At 41.5% G+C, this 22,075-nt stretch overlaps 2 protein-coding genes across 7 annotated transcripts in view; both read left to right on the top strand.

Annotated features, from left to right (window-relative positions):
* plch1 (phospholipase C, eta 1) overlaps positions 1–9,618 on the top strand; it is a 42,430-nt gene extending 32,812 nt beyond the window's left edge. For 3 of the 6 annotated variants that reach the window (XM_037464877.2, XM_037464886.2, XM_037464858.2), the window contains 10 exons: positions 194–291; positions 402–581; positions 1,402–1,509; positions 2,248–2,372; positions 2,551–2,635; positions 3,372–3,518; positions 3,924–4,003; positions 4,117–4,176; positions 4,610–4,985; positions 5,774–9,618. In XM_037464877.2, coding sequence (XP_037320774.2) covers positions 194–291; positions 402–581; positions 1,402–1,509; positions 2,248–2,372; positions 2,551–2,635; positions 3,372–3,518; positions 3,924–4,003; positions 4,117–4,176; positions 4,610–4,985; positions 5,774–8,460 — 3,946 coding nt within the window. In that variant the 3' untranslated portion in view covers positions 8,461–9,618. Of the gene's footprint in view, positions 1–193; positions 292–401; positions 582–1,401; positions 1,510–2,247; positions 2,373–2,550; positions 2,636–3,371; positions 3,519–3,923; positions 4,004–4,116; positions 4,177–4,609; positions 4,986–5,335; positions 5,364–5,773 lie in introns of all 6 variants that reach the window. The other 3 variants (XM_037464906.2, XM_037464895.2, XM_037464868.2) reach the window with 3 other exon arrangements.
* Positions 9,619–11,138: 1,520 nt separating this feature from the next.
* On the top strand, positions 11,139–21,643 carry LOC119226871 (uncharacterized). The gene is given in 22 exon segments (XM_062561648.1): positions 11,139–11,343; positions 11,459–11,553; positions 11,673–11,852; positions 11,959–12,147; positions 12,246–12,704; positions 12,830–13,039; positions 13,155–13,278; positions 13,360–13,553; positions 13,642–13,923; positions 14,009–14,430; positions 15,127–15,130; positions 17,080–17,306; positions 17,495–17,673; positions 18,462–18,553; positions 18,773–18,952; positions 19,048–19,236; positions 19,339–19,824; positions 19,941–20,150; positions 20,244–20,367; positions 20,448–20,641; positions 20,749–21,030; positions 21,125–21,643. Coding segments are annotated over 22 exon segments (5,046 nt in total).
* Positions 21,644–22,075: the final 432 nt, after the last annotated feature.

Genomic DNA, 22,075 nt, shown 5'->3' with positions numbered 1-22,075 from the left:
ACTGCATGCACTCTGGTCTCTAGAAAGGATTTTGCTTCAAGCTCTTGTCTGCAGTTTGCAAGTTGCTTCAATGATGGAAAAATCCTCTTTCTACGAGTGTATGAGTGTTTGCACGTCCTCTTAATTTACCTGTCCCATATTTCCCACATGCTCTCACTCTTCTCTCTCCATTGTCTTCTGTCATCCGTTTTAGAGGGGGAAGGAAGAGAAAGACGATGAAACTGAGTAGAGATCTGTCAAATCTTGTGGTGTTCACCAACTCCGTTGCCTCCCAGGAGTGCCTGAATGAAGGTGAAACGCCAAACAAAGCTCTGGCACCTTCATACGCACACACAAACAAGTCCCATTGCAATCTTTGCCTCAAAGGCATTTTAGCACCCCTAACCCATGTTTCTCTTTAGGTACTCCAGGGGATGTTCTTTCATTCAGTGAGACCAGAGCCCAGTCTCTGGTCAATCACAGAGCTGATCAATTCCTGGCTTTTAACCAGAGGCAGTTGTCACGGATTTATCCCTCAGCCTATCGTATCGACTCTTCCAATTTCAACCCCCAGTTCTACTGGAACGTGGGTTGTCAGTTGGGTAAGTTTTTAACCTGTATGGAGGTTCACTGTTAAAGAGAAAACCAGGTGCCTTCCCTTTAGCCACATACATGTCAATCCACACTAAATTACACTGCATACCACACACATGCTCCGATTCTTTCTGTGGGCCCCACACCATACACTAAATTTACCCATATCACAATGTGTAGTTTGCCAGTGGCCATAAGTGCACATGGTAATTGGTATGTGCATGAACACTAATAATACACAACAAGCAAATACATACAGTAAACACATATATTTTGTTTAACTGAGTATGTGCAAGTTTATTTGCAGGGCTGCAGTTGGAACAGGAAATGGTCAGGATTTAGGAGGAATACACAAATAAATGAAAAGGATAGGATAAGGAAAAAGAGTCTGAACTGATTATTATTTTTAGGAAATCCAAGATCCAAGGATACCCTGCCTGTCCTTGCCAATACAAAAACAAATCTATTGAATTCAGAGAGCAGTATTTGTCTTTGTATTTGTGGGAAATCTTTGTTAGCCGTACAACACTGCAAACTGTAAAAGTAAAACTGATAAATAAAAACCAAATACAGAAGATGTTGAAATGCTAAATCTGCCTTTTTTCAAATTTCTTTATACTGGTTTCCTTCCACATCTTTTGTTTCAAATTAGGTTGCATTCACACACCTTTTTGATAAATAAATCAATGAGACAAATTAGTTTCCTCATATCATTTTTGCAAAACACTTTTTAGCATCCTCAATGATCTTCACGGATTTTTTATAATGCATTTATTATTATCTATTAAATAATGACATTTTGTATCTAAATAAGTTTTCCTCTTTCAGTTGCTCTGAATTATCAGACAGAGGGCAGGATGATGCAACTCAACAGAGCCAAGTTCATGGTGAACGGAGGTATTGGGTACGTCCTCAAGCCTCCTCCCATGTGTAAAGGTGAGGCAATATACTGACCGCATGCACACAAACAAGCACCAATTCATGCGTACAAATCATTGCTTATTCAGACACTATGTTTATTGCGATTTGATATATGCAATGCGAGCAGGGTAGAATTTGGGAAATGGAACAATATTGGATGACTGATTCACACAAAAATACATACTTTGTGTAAAGAAACCGTAAATGGATCTAGCTTTACACATACAAACATATATACTTGTATATGTTTCTATTTTAATTTGTATTTGATTCAAAACCTTTTACACCATACAGTATATTTTGTATATCTATGCTCGATTGAACAACAGTATATGGTATTTTTACAGAGTGAAATATTCAAATCCAAGAACAGTAAACTTATATTTGTTTAAAATGAAATAGATATGAGTGAGTGAGTGAACAATGTGCTTAAATGAGTTTCTGAAGATTATATCATCCTCATTAGTGCTGTCACACTGTAGATGGTAGGCGGATGATAGATATCCATCCAAAAGGGACACACAACAAAGGGGAGGCTTGAATGTTTCCATGGGCTTGCTGCAAATGTAGTTTTTAATGCTGCTCAGTCTGATGCGATGCTCATGGAGCACACCAGTCAACAGTGTCAGACAGGTTGAAGAAATGTGTGTGTATGTTCTTTTCACCTTTCTTACAGACACAAAACAGTAAATGTAACTGGACCTGAGAATTTAGACTTTATGTTATTCTTCTGCTGTCTTTTATATCTTTTAGGTTCCTTCAACCCATTTAGTGATGACCCGCTTCCAGCTTATCCCAAGAAACAACTCATTCTCAAGATCATTAGTGGACAGCAGTTGCCCAAACCACCAGACTCCATGTTGGGGGACCGTGGAGAGGTATAAAAACACCAAAACACGCATTCACCATCTCTATTTTTACACAGACACACACGCGCAACACACACACATGCTCGACCACTCGGAAATGTTGAACTTGCATTTAGCTGCAAATATATTCTGAATCCTAAAAATGATATTTAATTCATGTTTTTTAATCCCTGTTTATCCTCCTCAGATTATTGATCCATTCGTCGAAGTGGAGATCATCGGCCTGCCTGTTGATTGCTGCAAGGAACAGACACGAGTTGTGGATGACAACGGTTAGACACAGATTTCAACAAAATCACAGCACTGTGCACTCGCTGCACCGCTGAAGAATGTTGTAGCATATTTGGCATATCATAGCATATCATCTTGAACGGGTCTTAAAGCTGTTATAGTTTGTGTTATAACAACCAAGCATCAAGTGACAAGATGAAAGGGGTTGCTTGTGGTGTTGAACCAATAAAACCTCAGTTTGCTGCCATTTGTGACAGTCAAGCTTTTGCTACTATTGACAAGTCAAAATGTCTCCTGTGAAAAGTGTCTGCTTATGCATAGCTAATAACTGGGAGTTGATTTTAAATATCTCCACATACCTTTTTCTGTTTTACAAATAGATCGAAAACAGACCGCAATGTATTGGATATTTGGTTCAGTCAACCATTTTACCTGGGACATAATATAATATCATATAATATTTTACCTTTAAATCACACTTTACACTTCCGCTGGATCTGCTGTTGTCATTCCTAACATGTCCCCAAATATGAGGGAACCTGACGAGGGGGGGGGTGGTGAAGCCTCCCCTGGGAAAGGTTATAGATCCCTGGGTGCTCAACGGCTATATAAGATTAGTGTGAAGGGCATTGATCCATCAAATATATCATTTCAAAAATCAATACCGCAATCTCTATCTTTACGAGTCCTGTGTAGCTTATATACTGCCTGTTTCAAAGAGATACCGAAGACGACCATAATTACACAAAGCTATATTTTTGTTTTTGTTTTTCCCAGGTTTTAATCCAGTATGGGAGGAGACTTTGTCCTTTACACTTCACATGGCTGAGGTGGTTTTGGTGCGTTTTCTTGTCTGGGACCATGACCCAATTGGAAGGGACTTTATTGGTCAACGAACTGTTGCTTTCACCAGCCTGATGCCTGGTATGTGCAGAATTCATCAGCGTTTTTCAGCTGTAGTACTTTTTTGTGTATAATTGAAATAAACTTAAGATTTGTCACTGCAAGTAAGAATTCTTATAGTTAAGCTACTTAAAGAGACAGGGAGACTCAGATCAAACACAGGATTTCCATTTATGGTTTTGGTAGTGCTGCGGTTACGGGGCAAGTTATCTAGTGAATCATAATTTGTATCGTAAAAAGACCTGTGGCTTGGTGGGTTCTTTTTGCTGTTTACATCCATCAGAGTGGTCCCTGAACTCCTGATGGCCTCTCCGCAGGCAACTACCACGCATTCACTACTCTGATAACAACCCACAGCTTTCTTTTACTCACTCTATCACCCACTCTGCCTCACTTATAGCTTTTTTTATTTTTCATTTCTAACAGGTTACAGACATGTTTACTTGGAGGGGCGCACTGAGGCTTCCATCTTTGTGCATGTGTCAATACATGATGTCTATGGAAAGGTAAGCGCTATATCCTGGTATTTATCGTAGAAATCTCCCTGTGACCCACAAACCGAAGGAAATGTGTTTCCCTCGACATAATTCAATTTAAGACCAATCCTTTGTCTTTCTAGTGGAGTCCTCTAGTCCTGAACCCCAGCTTTACCATAATGCACTTTCTAGGATCTAACAAGGTACCATGATGCCCTAAGGCTCTTTGTGGTGCTGCATGAAACAGCAATGCATGATGCTAAAGTGCAGATTGTGTTCAGCTGTCTCTAATGACTTGTTTGTGTTACATTGAACAGCTGAGAAATACAGTTAGCTGTTTTTATTATTATAAACATCCTAACAAAATACTACCCAGGATTTCATTTTCATCAGAGATCACGTGCAATTTAAGCATGCATTCATAACCGTCAATGGATTTTTGCATATTGTTTGTTGTGGTCATTTATTGAGTAAGGGTGCCATCTATCGGCCATGCATTTAAAAGCATGATAATGTTATTATTAACTGTGAGTTAAACTCAGTACTTGATGTCTTTTTTCAGCACTTGAGCATGTCTTGCCTCTTTCTTGTTATCCACTTCTTATTTCTTCCTTGTTCTTTTTCTACTGCCCTCAGGGTCATCAGCTGCGAGGGATTCGGGGTTTGTTTAACCGTTCTTCCAAGTCTTCTGTGGATACCAACTCCGGTGGCCTTCGGAAACGCTCAATCAGTGACCACCTCCTGCGGCGCACAGCCAGTGCCCCAGCAAAGGGTCGGAAGAAGACCAAGATGGCCCTGTCCGAGTCAGTGACATCAATATCGGACCAAAAGAATGGTGCAAGAGGAGAAGGCATGTCAGGGAAGGAAGTAGGCGTGGAGAAACCTTACGAGCCACGAGGGCCCCTCATCCACAGACCTATCTCCATGCCCTTAGACAGACTTCTGCAAGGACAGCTATCGCTCTGCTCCGCAGACCAGGAACAATGTGATATGGGCCAAGACACAGTCATCGGTGGGTGTTCTCCTTTCATCATCACAGTGAAAGAATCTAACGGGCATCAGGAATACGCACAATTCAAGATAATACCACTAAGCAAGCCCCAGCAATCTGATGTAAATTATATCAGCCACTATTGGCTTTAGAAACAATTTCGCTTTTTTATTCGAGTCATTTCTTTAAATGCTAATATCTTTCAATGCTTGAATCTGTTTTTAAAATGTCAGTCCTTTGCTCTTCGTATTCTGCTTCAATTTTCTTAAGTGCATGTAAAATAACCATGTGAACTGACACTATAGCCTACTCTCCATGATACCTTAACATGCCTTTTCTGTCCCATCTTCATTTGTTGTGCTCTTTTGTAGTAGAGAACTGACTAGGATATTCCAGCAGGTAATCTGAAATACGTATTGTCTGAAGATTGCATCGTCCAAAAACATACAAATATTGCGTCCCCCCCAGTGTATTTTGTCCAAAAGTGGTCTGAGAGTATATTGCTGTGTCATTTGATCCCATTTGATCAAACCAATCCCATTTGACCATCTCTTTTCTAATATGATGTCTTCAAACATGGATTCTTCCTTTTTTAACCTCCTCAGCCTCATTTTCCAGCTTTCACTTCACAATTGTACTTGGTGATCCATTTGTCTGTGTATTGCTTTGTATTGGCTGGATTGTTAACTGTTGTAATTGAATTGTTGTTTGGCTTTGATGTTCAAATAGTTTGTATATTAGCCTATATATAGCCTTTTTTTAACCCTTTTTAACCCTAACCCTAACCCTTCATTTATCTGTGTCCACAGGAGCCTTCAACAGACCCAGGTCTTCCTCTTTGGACCCTTTCATCGAATCCTCATTTTCTATTGAACCAAACATATCTTCCCCTTCTAAGAAATACAGCAATAGAAAGAATTGCTTTGACCAATCAGAGGAGGCTTCTTATCTGGTTATTGGTGGAGGAGAAGTGAGAAAGGAAGAGGATTATGCCAATTACCAGTCAGAAGACAACAGTGGCAAATCCAAGAACATCCCCACAGGAGCACAGAAAAAGTGTTTGATCTCACCTTCCACAAACAGCCAAAAGAGATCAGATAAACAGCAAATGTCATCAAACAGCCGACCGATCACAGTTGCACCCTCAATCTCGTCATCGTCATCCTCTGCCCCCTCCTCTTTGCCCCCTCTTTCCCCTATCAGCAGGGACTGTGATCTGGGGTTTCCAAGTTCTTTGCAGGACAGCACTATCTCCAGACTCATTGACGCTGTGTCTTTTAGCAATGAGCAAGACACATGTGGCTCTATTTCTGCACTTATTGGTCAGTTTGAAAGCACCGTTGAACAAAACCAATCACCCTCATTATCTCATGATCACCTCCCCTACCGTCATTCAAACTGCAGGACTACCACCCCTACCACGCTGCAAGACTTAAGGTCACCTCTGAAGACCATCACTGCATCTGACAAGAACCAGTTAAGTCCCCAAAAGGTAGCTGAAAGAGAAAATCCTGACATCCAATCACCGTGCAAGATTTCCCAGGCAAGAGCACTTGCTCCAGCTCTCATTTCCAGCCCAGAAACCGCTGAGCTCGAGGAGGTCTACACCATTCTGGATGAGGAGGTGTTGATGCCTGTATCAGGATGCAATCTGAGGAAGCAGACGGTCCCTGTTCAGACAGACACTAGGGGGAGCACACCCTTAAAAAGCTCAGGCTCCTCTCAAGCCAAGGGGGTACAGAGTTTAGGGAAAGTGCACGATCCGGACTGGGATGATGTGACCAGAAAGAGATTTGGGTGTGAAGAAGGTGAGGGGGCAGAGGAGAGTGTGTACGAAGAAGTGTATGATCTGCCAGCACTAGCATCTGCACAAGGAACCGAGCAAAGTACTTCCAAAAGGTGCACAGGCTCCTCTCTAAACACCAACTGTTTCCCGTTTCTCCATGACGCCGGAAATGCAGAAGTTGAGATAAATGTCGATGGGGATCCATTGGAGATAATAATGGCCTCGCAGAAACAATGGGAGGGACCCCTTAGTCCAGCCAAACGCCACGCCATTTACCAAAACCATGAGTCCACTCTCAACAACTCCCAAAGACAGCTTTTTTCTTACCATGATCATGAACAGCAGTCCCCATCACATGCATTTTCACAGCGTCTCACTCCTGTAAATCAACCTTCCTATCTGCAGACCAATCACCTCCAACACCAGAACAACTCCCAGGCATCTTCCTTCCACAGATCCGTCCACTCCAAACCTTCTAACCCTAGTCCACTGCGTCAGATGAGCCACCCCAATCCTAAGAAGAATTCGGATGCCTTAAAGAACAGCAGAGAGTTCAAGGATTCCTGCACACAATGGATGAGCTGTAGTGGAAACCAGATGTTAAACATTTCCCATCAGGATAGACCTGGGTATAAACAGATGGAGATGGAGCAAGGAAGGTCCTTCTATAATGAAAAAAGCCTCCTTGGCCAAACTGCTGCGTCTTCAAACATTGGTAGAGAGAGAGGCCTTTATTCCCCTCATTCTGATTGCGATGCTGTGTACAGCCAGCTGGACTACGACTGCATTGCGCGACCATCGGAGTCTCCAGCTCCTCGAAACAACCTGCCACACGGTGCAAGTCAAACACGAGCATACACCCCGACCCATTCCTGGAACCAAAACGTTTCCGGCGTCACTACGAGACACCAGACGCACCCTAAATCCGGAGACTCTCTCCACTCAACTGTAGGCCCGACATCGACCCGACCCCAGTTTGTTACCATGGACCCCTCCGCCCCCAGCCCATGTAAGTCTAAGTCCCTCGGAGACCTGACCTCTGAAGACATATCCTGCAACTTCCAGAGCAAATATCACATAATAAGCCGCAGTTTCATCACTCCCCACATGAGGAAGCAGAAGAGGATGGTCACTATGGGGGAAGTAACATTCCAATCACAGACTTGTGATCCACTTACAGAACAGCTGCGAAAGCTGGTCTGTCTAGAGAGGGATGACAGTGACAGAGATGGAACCGGGCCTCCTCAGCTGTGTCAGGAAGCCAAAACCCCAGTGCCACAGGTAACAAGTGTAGCGTCTGCCGTTCCCAGGGATGTAGATGATTCCCCGCCACCCCTCACCCGGCGCCTGTCTTCTCGGAGCCAAAGCCGAGTCCGTCACATCAACAGCCGCGCTCGGGAAAAACTGCAGGAGGCTTCCAAGCCTCGTTCAGGTGTGGTGGATAGTACCGCCAGCATTGGTGGCGTGGTATTGAGGAATAAACCAGCCTCACAAAATCCCCCAGCGAACAGACACTCGACTGGTTCTTACATAGCAGGGTACCTGGGTCAGCTAGAAGACAGGGGACTTCCTGAGGGGGCTTGTACGTCACTGCGTCGTGGAAATGGGGATCACTACGGAGATCACTTCTACACAGATGACTCTCTTCCACCTGCTGACTCCGAGCACTCCGCGTCAGAGCCAGAGGTCTACTTTCTGCTCAGACTGTAGCTTTGACTATAACCCAAAATGAGATGAAGGATCAAGCTGTGATTCTTGATGATGTTCAATTACACTAAAAGCCAGAAGATTAGGAAAATAAATATATTCGCACATGTTTTTTCCCATGTTTAAAGACCAGTCGGTTTCCATCATGACAGTTAAATGTTATTCTGGTCTACTTCTAGAGAAAGATGTAGGCCTAATCTATACAATGTATGTGAAGCATCACATGTAATCCACAGCTGGATCTGACAGCATGAATTTCTTGTATGAAATGTCTCTATTCAAGTCAATGGTCTTTCTAGTCTGGCAGTGCATTGTCTGTATTCTCCTTAATGTGTAAATGTACTCGGGAACTTTAATTCCCTTCAATGGCTTCCTAGACTGATTGTACAGATATTTGTAATCTTTGTCCCTGTGATGTAATTTCCAAATCGCTAACATTGACGATGAAGCAAGAAAAAAAAAAAAGAAGAACTGTGTTTTAAGATTAGAAGGAATGTCTTTCTTTGTGTCATTTGAATGTGTAGTATAATCACACAGATACTGTTTTCAAAGATACAAATGGAAGTCTTCCTTCTCTATTCATGGTATTTCTTTATGTGTGACTTGTGTAAATATACCTGTCATTGTTTTCAATTTGAGATGGGGTTTGGTTTAAAACCAATTTTAACTGTAAAGTTTGTGCATGTTACCAATGAACATGTCAAGCATGACTATGCACCAATTTGTACAATAAATGTCGCATCACTTCACAAGATTTGCACAGAACAAATCGCTGCATTGGATACAACAGAGGACGGAGACTAGTTTGTATTAGGTGCAATACATTACATTAACTTCCTTGCTTGGACTTGTTGGCCTATATGATTTGTAGAATTTGAAAACATGATTGAAAATTTGGGAGTTGGAAGGTTTTATTTTTATAAATGCTTTGATACAGACTGTGAAAATAATCTCTTATTGGTAATGGTTGTTTTATTTTGTATAACTTAATGGAAAGAAGAAAATATGATTAACAATTACACAGGGTCAGTCTGAGGAGGGAAGGGTGGCAAAGCAGCAGTTTGTTTTTTATTTTAAGTGTTAGCCGTCCTGTTTGCTTTGTATTGTTGGTCAACAGCAAACTAAGCATTTTCCTACCAATGCAATAAAATATTTGATTTCAACAAATTCTGTTTCTTTTCTGTTTCACTCCAAATGCTACACAAAAGATTTAACTGATAATTTATTAAGAATAAAGATAGAATTAAAAAACGGCTCAATCCACGATTCCTTCTCCATATGCCACCTTAACCACAATGGGATGTAATTGTTCATGGAATACTGTATAATAGGACTGACAAACAGCACACCTGTTGCTCTGGGCATACAATTCCCCATACCAAACTACCAAACTTGGTTAAGTTGGATGGATCATTCCTGTACAATATCCCGTAGAAATTTACAAGGTAATTAGAACACAATAAAAGATAAGCACCCTTTTGACACTTCCCCTTGTTTGTCCTCATGTAAAGTACAGTATGTCCGTTTCATTCAAATGATATCATCCTAGCTTGTCTATGGGAAACACATATACAATACAACTTACATGCTAATCACTTGCAAGCAATCAAGTGTTTTTCCACCATTACTCGAGAGACGAGTCATTTTGGCTTGTGTGTCATCAGTTTTACCTCCTTGCAAAGAGCTTTACACCTATTATAAATATTCCCGTCAGCACTTCACTTCTGGAGAGTAGGGGGGTGGCTATGATCAGGTCATATTCAGAGTTATCTATTTACTTAGTGGATCGAGCTTGAGGGAAGCACGTTTCTGTTCTGCTTTGTTCTCTGTTTCTGACATGAGGCTATGATGTCAAATTTGCTAATTTAATGGGATTTGTTTTTGGTAATAGGAGCTGTTGAATGGTGTACAGGAGGTAGCACGTTTTCTGAATTTAACTCTCTGTTGTCAGGTTTTAGGATATAGATTAGATGTGATTGGTGTTTTACGTACGGAATTCATTAGTGCATATTCTGACTTTCAAATCTATATGTGTTACATTTTCTGTAACAGCTGCTACCATGTCTTGGTTCTCCTGGCTGATCACTCCGTGGTCCGCTTCATATTTTTTCCTGCTGCCTCTAAGTGCAATGCACAGACAGACAGGGCTGGAGGGGGTTCAGGCAATAGTGTGTACCAGAACGAGCGCGCCGATCAACAAGAGCCTCTCCCTCGATGGAGATATAATCATTGGTGGACTTTTTAGTCTTTATCTAAGTTCATCTGTAAAGCAGGACTTCACCAAGCTGCCTCATCATGAATCTTGTACAGGGTATTGTTATTATTATGTTTTTCATTCATTATGTTGCTGTGTATAAATACTTATTTTTGATATGCTCATATGTTTCTGTTAAAATGCAGATAATTTACTATGTCTGTTCTATGTATTTTGTTTTATAATTTTGTTTATAAATAACAAAATGAAAATGTTCCATATATGTCAGATGTATCATCATATATCATTTCACTGTAAAATATGACTTTAGTGGGATAATTTCAAATACGTTGCATGTTATGTTTTTATAATTACAGTTATTATATACATATCTGTGGTATATATTTCTCTCAGAGATTTATTTGATTTCCTTTTACTCCCCTGTGGTCTCAGTTTAGATGTAGAGTCGTTAAAACATGCATATACCATGGAGTTTGCGGTGGAGGAAATCAACCGAAACCCCACCCTGCTACCAGGAGTGAATCTGGGCTACCGTATACACGAGACCTGTGGCAGCACCTACTGGACTCAGCGAGTTGCTCTGTCACTGGTCGGAGGAGACGCACACAGCTGCAACCTGACCTCCTCCACACCTGGTTCCATGGCTTACGGACAACCTGGAGAGACCGCAAGTATGACTTGCGATAATGAAGTGTTCAGTGAACTCTCACTGTGTCGATGAGAACAACATCTCACGTGATTATGGCATAAAAGGGTTAACGTAAACCATGTGTCTAATGCTTTAAGCAGCGCCTCAGCCTGTTCCTTTGCTCATCGGTCCTGACTCATCGACAACAGCCATAGTTCTGTCCAGGGTCCTGGGGCCTCTTTCTGTGCCGATTGTAAGTGTTTTTAATACATTAAGAAGCTGATGCTATTTGAACACATTTAAATGAAAAACGCCATGGTTTTATTGCCGTAAAAGCAGGGTCGAAATAATATTTCTGCGTCATTCTTTCAGATCAGCTACTTGGCGAGCTGCCCTTGTCTGAGCGACAGGCTTAACTTTCCTAACTTCTTCAGAACAATCCCCAGTGATATTTACCAAGCCCGGGCCATGGCACAAATGGCCATTCGCTTCCACTGGACTTGGATGGGAGCGGTGATTGTAAACAAGGACTATGGAAATCTGGCAATACAGGTGTATGTCTTTGTTGTTTAACAAACATCTCATGGATTTCCTTCATACATAGTAAGTAATATTAAGTTAATATAAGTGTTAACATGTTGGTTGTTTTGGTGTCCAGGCGTTTCAGGAAGAGACGCATGGGAAAGGTGTGTGTTTGGAGTTCATAGAGACTGTGCTTAAAGAAACTATTGCGAGAGATGCCAGCCGTGTAGCCCTCACGATTCAAGCTTCCACTGCCAGGGTGATTCTGGTCTTCTGCTGGTATACAGAGATCAAGAAAGTCTTTCTGGAACTGGCAAAGATGAATGTGAGCAAACGCCGTGAAAATGTGTAATGACATATAGTTAAAGTGTATGTTGAATCTATTTTCTTGTCTAAATCTATTTTAATTTCCTTTTATTGTAGGTAACTGACAGACAGTTTTTGGCCAGTGAGGCTTGGAGCACCAGTGATGATCTTCTTCAAGATCTTGAAGTTTCTAAAGTGGCAAGTGGGGTTCTTGGTGTGGCCATTCGAAGCTCAACAATACCCGGATTTAAAAATTATCTCAGGGGTTTGCACCCAATGCGCCGTCCTGATGATGATTTCTTAAGAGAATTGTGGGAAAAGGAGTTTGGATGCAGTCCTTTAGCAGGCTCCTCTGAGAAAGGCACTCTGCCACTGTGCAGCGGGACGGAATCACTGGAGGAAGTGAATCATCCTTTAACGGATACCTCCCAGCTAAGGGTGGCGTATAACGTGTACATTGCTGTTTACGCTGCAGCTCACGCCCTTCACAGCCTTCTCTCATGCCCAAGAGAAAGCTCAACTGGAAACAACAACAGCTCCACCTGGGTTTCTCCAAACCACATAGAATCCAAAGAGGTAAAAAACTATATCCCCTTAGTCAACTTATTCACAGGGTTCATTTGATATCATCAATGCATCTTTGGTAAACAGAATACACAATTGGAAATGTGAACAGTCTCTTCAACATTCATTTCTCTCAGCTGTTGCAGCACTTGAACAAATTAAATGTCACCACGCCACAGGGGGAAGTGTTTTATTTCCAAGGTGGTGACACTCCAGCAAAGTATGACCTTGTTAACTGGCAAAGCACCCCTGAGGGGTCACTCAAACTTGTTTTGATCGGTCGCGTGGACGGGTCCGACCTCCACCTTAACGAATCGGCCATTCAGTGGAGCACAGGATCCAATCAGGTAGTCAGATCAACAAGTCGTCCCATGTCTAACAAAGTGGCTGTTGAAATAAACACGGTTGTCCATTCACTCGCTTATTTCATTGAGAATGTTGAATATAGCGATTTTTTTCCAGGTGCCCACCTCAGTGTGCAGAAAGAGCTGCCTACCAGGTACCCGAAAGGCCAACAGGAGAGGAGAACCTCCCTGCTGCTTCGACTGTATTCAATGTGCCGAAGGAGAGATTAGCAACCAAACTGGTGAGGAAGTTATAAGGAAAACCTTAATTTAGAACTTTTTGTGTTTTATTTTTCTTACCTCCTCTTTTTTCCCTCTCCCAGATTCCCTTAAGTGTGTACATTGTCCATCAGAGTTCTGGTCCAATGCTGAGCGAACTGCATGCAGCCCTCGCCTGCTGGACTTCCTGTCCTTTAATGAAACCTTGGGCATCACCCTGACTACAGTCGCTGTATCTGGTGCTGCAGTGACAACAGCTGTTTTTGTGATGTTTCTCTCCTACCGTCAAACACCTGTGGTAAGAGCCTAATGTAACACATTTATGTATTAGTTTTTCCTGTGCAAAAGTATAGTTTTCAATTCTTTTAATTCTAATTCCCCTCAAGGTGCGAGCCAACAATACAGAACTGAGCTTCCTGCTCCTCCTGTCCCTGAAGCTGTGCTTCCTGTGCTCACTGGTGTTCATCGGCCGTCCATCCGTCTGGTCTTGTTGGTTCCAGCAGGCAGCTTTTGGGATCAGCTTTGTGCTTTGTGTTTCCTGCCTGCTGGTCAAAACCGTAGTAGTCCTTGCTGTTTTCCGCTCAGCTCGGCCTGGTGCTGGAGCCTTGATCAAGTGGTTTGGTCCACGCCAACAGAGAGGAAGTGTCTGCTTCTTTACATCTATACAGGTGTGTCCATTGTTTTATTTATTCGATGATGAAGAACATTTATTCACTTGATATAAACACTAACATTTCTTTACTTTTCATCCAGATTATCATCTGTGTGACGTGGCTGTCCCTCAGCCCCCCTGTGCCACAACGTGCTCTGGGTTTCCAAGGGTCAAAGGTCACCTTGGAGTGCAACATGACCTCCGTGGTGGGCTTCTCTCTGGTTCTGTGTTACATCGGTGTGCTGGCCGGCACCTGTCTCCTCCTGGCCTTTCTTGCACGGAAACTACCTGACAAATTCAACGAGGCCAAACTGATCACTTTCAGCATGCTGATATTCTGTGCCGTTTGGGTAGCTTTTGTTCCTGCTTATGTTAGCTCTCCAGGGAAGTATGTCGTTGCTGTGGAGATTTTTGCAATCCTTGCGTCCAGCTACGGTTTACTGCTTTGCATTTTTGCACCCAAATGTTTCATAATTCTCTTCAGGCCTGAGAAAAACACTAAGAAACACCTAATGGAAAAATAGTGTGTCTGGCTTGAACGTGTCACTGTGTGGTGGAGACGGAGACCACGGTATCATGTAATTGTAAATGTGTACCCATCGTGTACATTCATTTCATTATAATAATGTTACTTGTTGATTTGCTAGGATTAAATTATCAAACCTCTTAGAGCTCCAAATAATTATGGCTTTCATTGGTAACTATATATTGGTCATAATGTTCATAGACATAATTAAATGTAAACATCCACCATCAAACATTGAATCTGTTATTGATGTATTTTGCAGTACTGTGTTTGGTTGTTCAGTTTTCCTGTGTTTTGAAAAAAATACTGTATCAACTGGATAAGCTCTCCATTACTTTTTATTACACAACATTACCTTATAATCAAAACGAGAAAAAAGATTTGGTTGTGGACCACATTTATATTATTTTCAATATGCTTCACCGATATGCTTCGTCGGTCACAATATATCATTTTATTCTATTTAGTTATAATTTATATACGTGACGATTGATAGCAAGTGAATTATTAATCTGATATCCATTATACCAACTTCATTTAAAAGTTAATCACTTTAAAGACTAAACAATCACAATCACGGCCACTAGATGGAAGTATCATTCCATTCATTATTCTCTTTCGCTACTGTGGATTTGAGTACTAGCTCCATGTTCAGTAACTATTCTCAGTTTAATATTCTGCACCCTCCAACAGTCTTGTAGAATGAGGCAAAGTGAGATTGTTATGATTAAACATTCCTCATCATTGAATTATTAAATTAGTTGTCCACCATGTAGTCACAAAAAAAGAAAATGTGCAAAAAGTGATTAGTTCAGACTAGGATTGCAACTTTAACCATTTGATTTTAAATATAGATAACAGTTGGTTGGAGTAATATCACTTTTCTATATAGGGCATAAATTAAGACAAAATCTTTGCAGCAGAAACCTGAATTTGAATAGCCTGAATTTTTGTGTGTAGTTAGTTAACTTTTAGTTGCAAACACCATTTTTATAAATAATTTGTTCCCTCCTGAAACACACTCCTGGTCGCAGAAAGATGTCATAATTGCTGCAAGCCACTGCCTGGTGTGTTTTCTGCCTAAACTATCCAAAGTCGTAGCTGGCACCTCTCTGACAACTAACACAAGCAACTAACACAACCGTGGTTTTGGGATGTGCATCATTGCCACTGGTGTTTTCCTCCAAGTCTGTGTTGCAGTGGCTGGTGGATGCCAGCTGAAAATGCTCCTCTTTGCCCCTAGCTGTAGTATATTGACTTTTTATTTTAAGACAATCACATGCCTTTCAGGCTCTAGCGGGTCACACAAAATGACATTGATGGATTACGAATGTAGCTTTCCCAGTCACAGGCCCAGGTGTAGATGTTTATTTGCAGATTCATGTTGTGCTATGTGTAGGCAGGTCAGATGTTCCAGCAGGACCAACAGGCCTTCTGTTGTTCTAAGATTTTGGATGCTTCCAAAACTAGGAGAAGGTTGTAATTCCTCATTCTTATTACAGCTATCCGTTGATTATCTGTAACCGCTTATTCTATTCAGAGTTGCTGGGGCCTGAGGGCCTAACACCAGCGGACACTCGGGGAAACACTGAAATTAGAGAGTTTCAAGTGTAAGCACCCTGGGCATGTTGCAAGGGCATCCCAGGGCTGGCACCATTCACAGTCCTCACATCATCTGAGTTGCATGTATTTAAAGTGTGGGAGGAAACCTGGAGAACCTGCAGAAAACCGGGAGGAATATGCACACAGAAGCAGCTGCCCGTAATTATTTCTACAAAAATGTAAATTTCCCTTATGAAAACAGCCTACATTGTGGTCCTACAGACTTTCTGCAAAGAAACGTTCCTGTTAAGTCGATCTCCAAACCTGGATAAATGAATCAAAACTATTATAAAATGCACTAGATACCAGAAGTGGGAACTAAAAATAATATTTGGATTCACCAAATATTTACTTTTCTTCATCAAATGAATGATCCAGTCTTTCAGAAAAACATTGTCCCAGAATGTCTTAATTCTTTAGCAAAACAACAACAACAACAACGTGTTATGGCAGGGCCCTGGTGTGAGAGGTGTGGCTGCACATGTCACTGTGGATTCATTTATCCACTTAATGTTAAAGATGAAAGAGCAACTCTATTGGGATATGCATGGCCACTGCCCCCCAGGTAAATACTAGTTTCTGTATCACACAGCACTCTGTTACTTTGTCAGTATAAGGCTCTCACCTTTGAGAGAGAAGGGACTCGGTGCAGAGTCATCTTGTTTGCTATCATTGCGCCTGGGCTTTACAACTCTTATAAATACACAGAGCAACATCTATGTTGTGTTGAGTAGGCTGCATGAGGGGGCATGTCAGATACCTTGTCATTTGTCAGTGTAGGATGTATCTGTGGTAACATACATTTTGCTATTTAATTGTACTTTGATTTTCAGGTGGTTGTCTCATGGCTGCAGAAAGGGGGATTTAATCATATTTTACTTTGGGATTTCAGGAACTGTTGACAGCGTATTACCCCTGTAATTGATCTAAGTTTTGCCAATAAGAAGCTTAAGCATCTAAGTGAGTGAGTGTGTTTCATATATATTTAAAATGCCCAGAAGTGCTTCGTCCAAGTCTCGGCCATTCTGGTTCTCCACCCTGAAGCTGGGCTCATCCCTGCTCCTCGTGGGGCTCGTGAGCAGACAGCTGGGGCTCCGAGTGGGGTTGCAGGTGGTTCAGGCAGCTATTTGTTCCCGGTGGGGCACGTCAAGCAATCAGAGTATGTTCCAGGAGGGAGATGTAGTGATCGGTGGGCTCTTTAATCTTTATTTCAAGCCTCCAGCTATCGACAGTGACTTCACTCAGCTGCCGTACTTCGAACCTTGCACGGGGTAAAACTTTGAACTGTACTATTTACTGTGTTAAATGATTTGTATTCTTGTTGAAGAAAGTTAGTGAAATCGTTTGGACAATGATGGCACATCATTACATATCACGCTTAACAACTATTCCAAAGTTTTACTGTCACCTCAGTATTTTAACTGATATTTCTCTCATTTCTTTCCATCTGCGGTTTCAGTTTGGAAAATCTTCCACTACAGTACGCATATGCTATGGTGTTTGCGCTGGAGGAAATCAATCATAACACAACCTTGCTGCCAGGTGTGAAGCTCGGCTTCCATATTCAAGACAGCTGTGCCCTGCCCTTATGGGACATGCGGGCAGCTCTATCGATGGTTGGAGGAGGCAGCGCCAGTTGTAACTCAACAGGCCGCCCACTTGATTCTGCTGCAGAGGGCGTCGGACAAGAGAGAGGTACTAAATTAAGCCAAGCTCATCCTTCTACACAGCAAAGTTCTTAGAGTTAATTTTCCGGTGTTAGGCAAAAGTGTTGAAGTGCAGAGTTGAAATCACACTGCAAAAAGTTGATTCAGCTGTTACAGAGTCAATTGAACGAAAGTGCTGGGGTCATTATCCAGTGTCAAGATCAGATTCATTTCCACACTTAGTAGAGTTAAACTGACTCTTTGATAGGTTTGAAATGTAACTGTACAGTGTCGCACTTCTTGGTGCTGGGTTTAACTTTATGTACTGTGGCGCATGGATTGGAGAGAGTGTGTTGGGAACCACAAGGTTGGTGGTGTGAACCCTGAGTGTCCCTGAGCAAGACACTTAACCCCTAATTGCTACCGGGGCTAAAATATAAATAGTTTTAGAATGCAATGTAAGTCGCTTTGGATAAAAGCATAAAGCAGCTAAATCACATGCAATATATTTAGCACTGAGCAGATTTATTTTTGACACTTACTCTGAGTTAAATTGTTAACACTTTGTTGAGTGATAATCTAACACTGACAAGATTGGGACAATATAAACACCAGTTTAGATTTCAAATTTAATCTCACAGAGTCAATTTAACTTTCTGAAATTATGCTCTGTATTCAAATTAAAATGATGAAAGCAGAAATACCACAATGTGTCTGGAAAAGAACCGAATAAAGCACCAAATAATGACTTTATTTCATTGTATATTATACTTTCTTTAGGTGATCAGACTGTTCCTTTGATCATTGGTGGTTCTTCATCTATTACAGCCCAGATACTCTCCAGAATCCTGGGGCCACTCGACATACCTTTAGTGAGTTCTGTGTGAATTTACTTATGAAGTTGTTAATTTGTATTTATTTAATATATTATATTGACCTTGGTGCGTGGGTCATTTTATCACATTCGTTTTTCCATCCTCCTAGGAAAAGAAATTGAAAAAAAAGATAATAATTGTTATGTGTATGAAATTTCAGAATTACGATTGCATTTTAGAATATCCATGTATATATGTGTTATGTTTTTCCTTTAGTTGAGCTACACAGCTAGCTGTCCTTGTCTGAGTGACAGACTCCAGTATCCTAACTTCTTCAGGACCATGCCCAGCGATATTTACCAAGCACGAGCCATTGCCCAGCTTTCCATACGCTTCAAATGGACCTGGATCGGAGCAGTTGTAGTAAACAACGATTACGGCCTTGTAGCACAAAAGGTGTTTTGCTTAGGCATATGTACAAGACATCTACACAACACTTAATCCCTTGTTATTAATCTGTTGTTTTTGCACCTTTCAACTGCATACGTCAGATTTTTGAGGAGGAGACTCGGGGGGCCGGGGTGTGTATTGCATTCGTGGAGACTCTCAAAAGGGAAAACATTGTGGCAGATGCCAGGCGGGCAGCCCTCACAATTCAGGCCTCAACTGCAAAAGTGATTCTAATCTTTACCTGGTACACAGATGTGAGAGAACTGTTCTTGCAACTAGCCAAGATAAATGTGAGACATTTTGATAAACCACAATTTAACTTTTTGAGAAAATTCACAAATGACAGTTATAATTGATTGAATTATCATCTGTGATTGTGTTGTCATCTTTAGGTGACTGACAGACAGTTCCTTGCCAGTGAGGCTTGGAGCACCAGCGGTGATCTACTCCGAGATCCTTTCACTTCCAAAGTGGCAAGAGGTGTTCTGGGTGTGGCCATTCGAAGTTCAGCTATACCTGGATTTGAACATTTTCTCAAGAGTTTGAATCCATTCGATCGTCCCGAAGATAAGTTCTTGAAAGAACTCTGGGAAAAGATGTTTCATTGTAGACTTTGGGTCACAGCACAATCTACAAATACGTCTCCACCATCACTTCAAAAGGAGTCTCTGCCACTCTGCAATGGGACAGAGTCAATGGAGGGAGTGCAGAGTCCATTCACAGACATCTCCCAGCTAAGAGTGACATATAACGTGTACCTTGCTGTTTATGCTGCAGCTCACGCCCTTCACAGCCTCCTGTCCTGCCCGGATGCAGAAAGCTCCACCAGAAACAGCAGCTTCAGCTGTTCCTCTCCCCAACACATCAAATCCTTAGAGGTTATCACAATCATGTCCATTTCAACATCACATATTTTTAGATTAATAGTACCACTGCAGTTTTGTACTTCAACTAAGCAGCTGCTTAATAATTTATACAATATTTTTCCTTTCAGCTGTTGCAGCATTTGAGCAAAGTGAATTTCACCACGCCACACGGGGAAATATTTTATTTCCAAGATGGTGACATTCCAGCCAAGTACGACCTTGTCAACTGGCAAAGCACCACTGAGGGGACACCCAAACTTGTTTTGATCGGTCGCGTGGACGGGTTTGACATCCACCTTAACGAATCGGCCATTCAGTGGAACACAGGATCCAATCAGGTGGTTTAAACGATCAATATTGATTCAGGCCAGTATCAACACGTGATTCACAAGAAAACTTGCCTTAAGACAATGGTTTTACTTGTTATCCAGGTGCCCACCTCAGTGTGCAGCGAGAGCTGCCTCCCAGGTACCCGAAAGGCCGACAGGAGAGGAGAACCTCCCTGCTGCTTCGACTGCATTGAATGTGCTGAAGGAGAGATTAGCAACCAAACTGGTGAGGAAGTTATAAGACAACCTTAATATAAAACACATTGTGTTTTATTTTTCTTACCTCCTCTTTTTTCCCTCTCCCAGATTCCCTTAAGTGTGTACATTGTCCATCAGAGTTTTGGTCCAATGCTGAGCGAACTGCATGCATCCCTCGCCTGCTGGACTTCCTGTCCTTTAATGAAACCTTGGGCATCACCCTGACTACAGTCGCTGTATCTGGTGCCACAATGACAACAGCTGTGTTTGTAGTTTTCCTTTACTACCGTCAAACACCTATGGTAAGAATCCAATATAATTGTGCACAACTATGATTTAGAATATGTGTTTGAAAGAATCTGAATGAATCGTGCTTCTCTTTTTAAATAATCGAAATTGTTATTTAAAGGTGCGAGCCAACAATTCAGAACTGAGCTTCCTGCTCCTCCTGTCCCTGAAGCTGTGCTTCCTGTGCTCACTGGTGTTCATCGGCCGTCCATCCGTCTGGTCTTGTCGGTTCCAGCAGGCAGCTTTTGGGATCAGCTTTGTGCTTTGTGTTTCCTGCCTCCAAGTCAAGACTATAGTTGTTCTGGCAGCCTTTCGCTCAGCTCGTCCAAGTGCTGGAGCCTTGATGAAGTGGTTTGGTCCAGGCCAACAGAGAGGAACTGTCTGCTTATTTTCCTTCATACAGGTCAGACATGCAGAAACGCTGTATATTAACAGAATTAATGCTTATTACACAATTTTTATTAACATCATACCGTACAATGTTTTTTGTCCTTAAGGTTTTCATCTGTGTTGTTTGGCTACTGTCCGGCCCCCCTGTGCCTCGAGTTGACTTGGATATCCCAGGGGTTAAAGTGTCCTTGAAGTGCACCATGACCTCCGTGGTGGGCTTCTCCCTGGTTCTGGGTTACATTGGTCTACTGGCCTGTACCAGTCTTCTCCTGGCTTTTCTTGCTCGGAAACTCCCCGACAACTTCAATGAGGCCAAACTGATCACTTTCAGCATGTTGATTTTTTGTGCTGTTTGGGTAGCTTTTGTTCCGGCTTATGTTAGCTCTCCTGGAAAATATGCTGTTGCTGTGGAGATTTTTGCAATACTCGCCTCTAGCTATGGTTTACTTTTCTGCATCTTTGCGCCAAAGTGTTTTATTATTCTTTTGAGGCCTGAAAGAAATACTAAGAAACACCTGATGGCCAAGTAGAAGAGAAATGAATGGAACAGCCCATATGTCTTTGCATTTCATTTAAATATAAATATTTGCCTGCTAAAAACGGTTTTCGTTTTCACATACTTGTGACATATATGATCCATTTATGCCACTCTTGGCTAGCTACTATTAGTTATTATTAACCAATAATGTCAGATGTATTCACAAAGACAACTAAATAATTATTCATAAAAAAAGAAGACAAATATTGTTACACATAATGAAAAATTTAAAACAATTTTATATTTTGTTTCTTCAATAATATTTAATGAATCTTGTACCTTGAAAAACAGCAATATTAATAAAATAAATAAAAACCTTTAAAGGTTGTGTTTCAGTTCTTCTAGTTGTAGAAAATGCATATTTGTGTCGCTTGTTATTTGGAGCAGGGAATTCGAGTAAGAAGGAGGCAACAATTAGTTTATTGTGTAGCACATTTGAAAATGCAAGGCAATTCAAAGTGTCTCACATACAATCATTGAAAGCATCAAAACATAAGGCAATAAAAGGAAATTAATTAAA

The sequence above is a fragment of the Pungitius pungitius genome, chromosome 3, assembly GCF_949316345.1.
Source record: "Pungitius pungitius chromosome 3, fPunPun2.1, whole genome shotgun sequence".
NCBI classification, from domain to species: domain Eukaryota; kingdom Metazoa; phylum Chordata; class Actinopteri; order Perciformes; family Gasterosteidae; genus Pungitius; species Pungitius pungitius.
The sequence above is the reverse complement of the archived record's forward strand: the minus strand, read 5'-3'. Positions and strand labels throughout refer to the sequence as shown.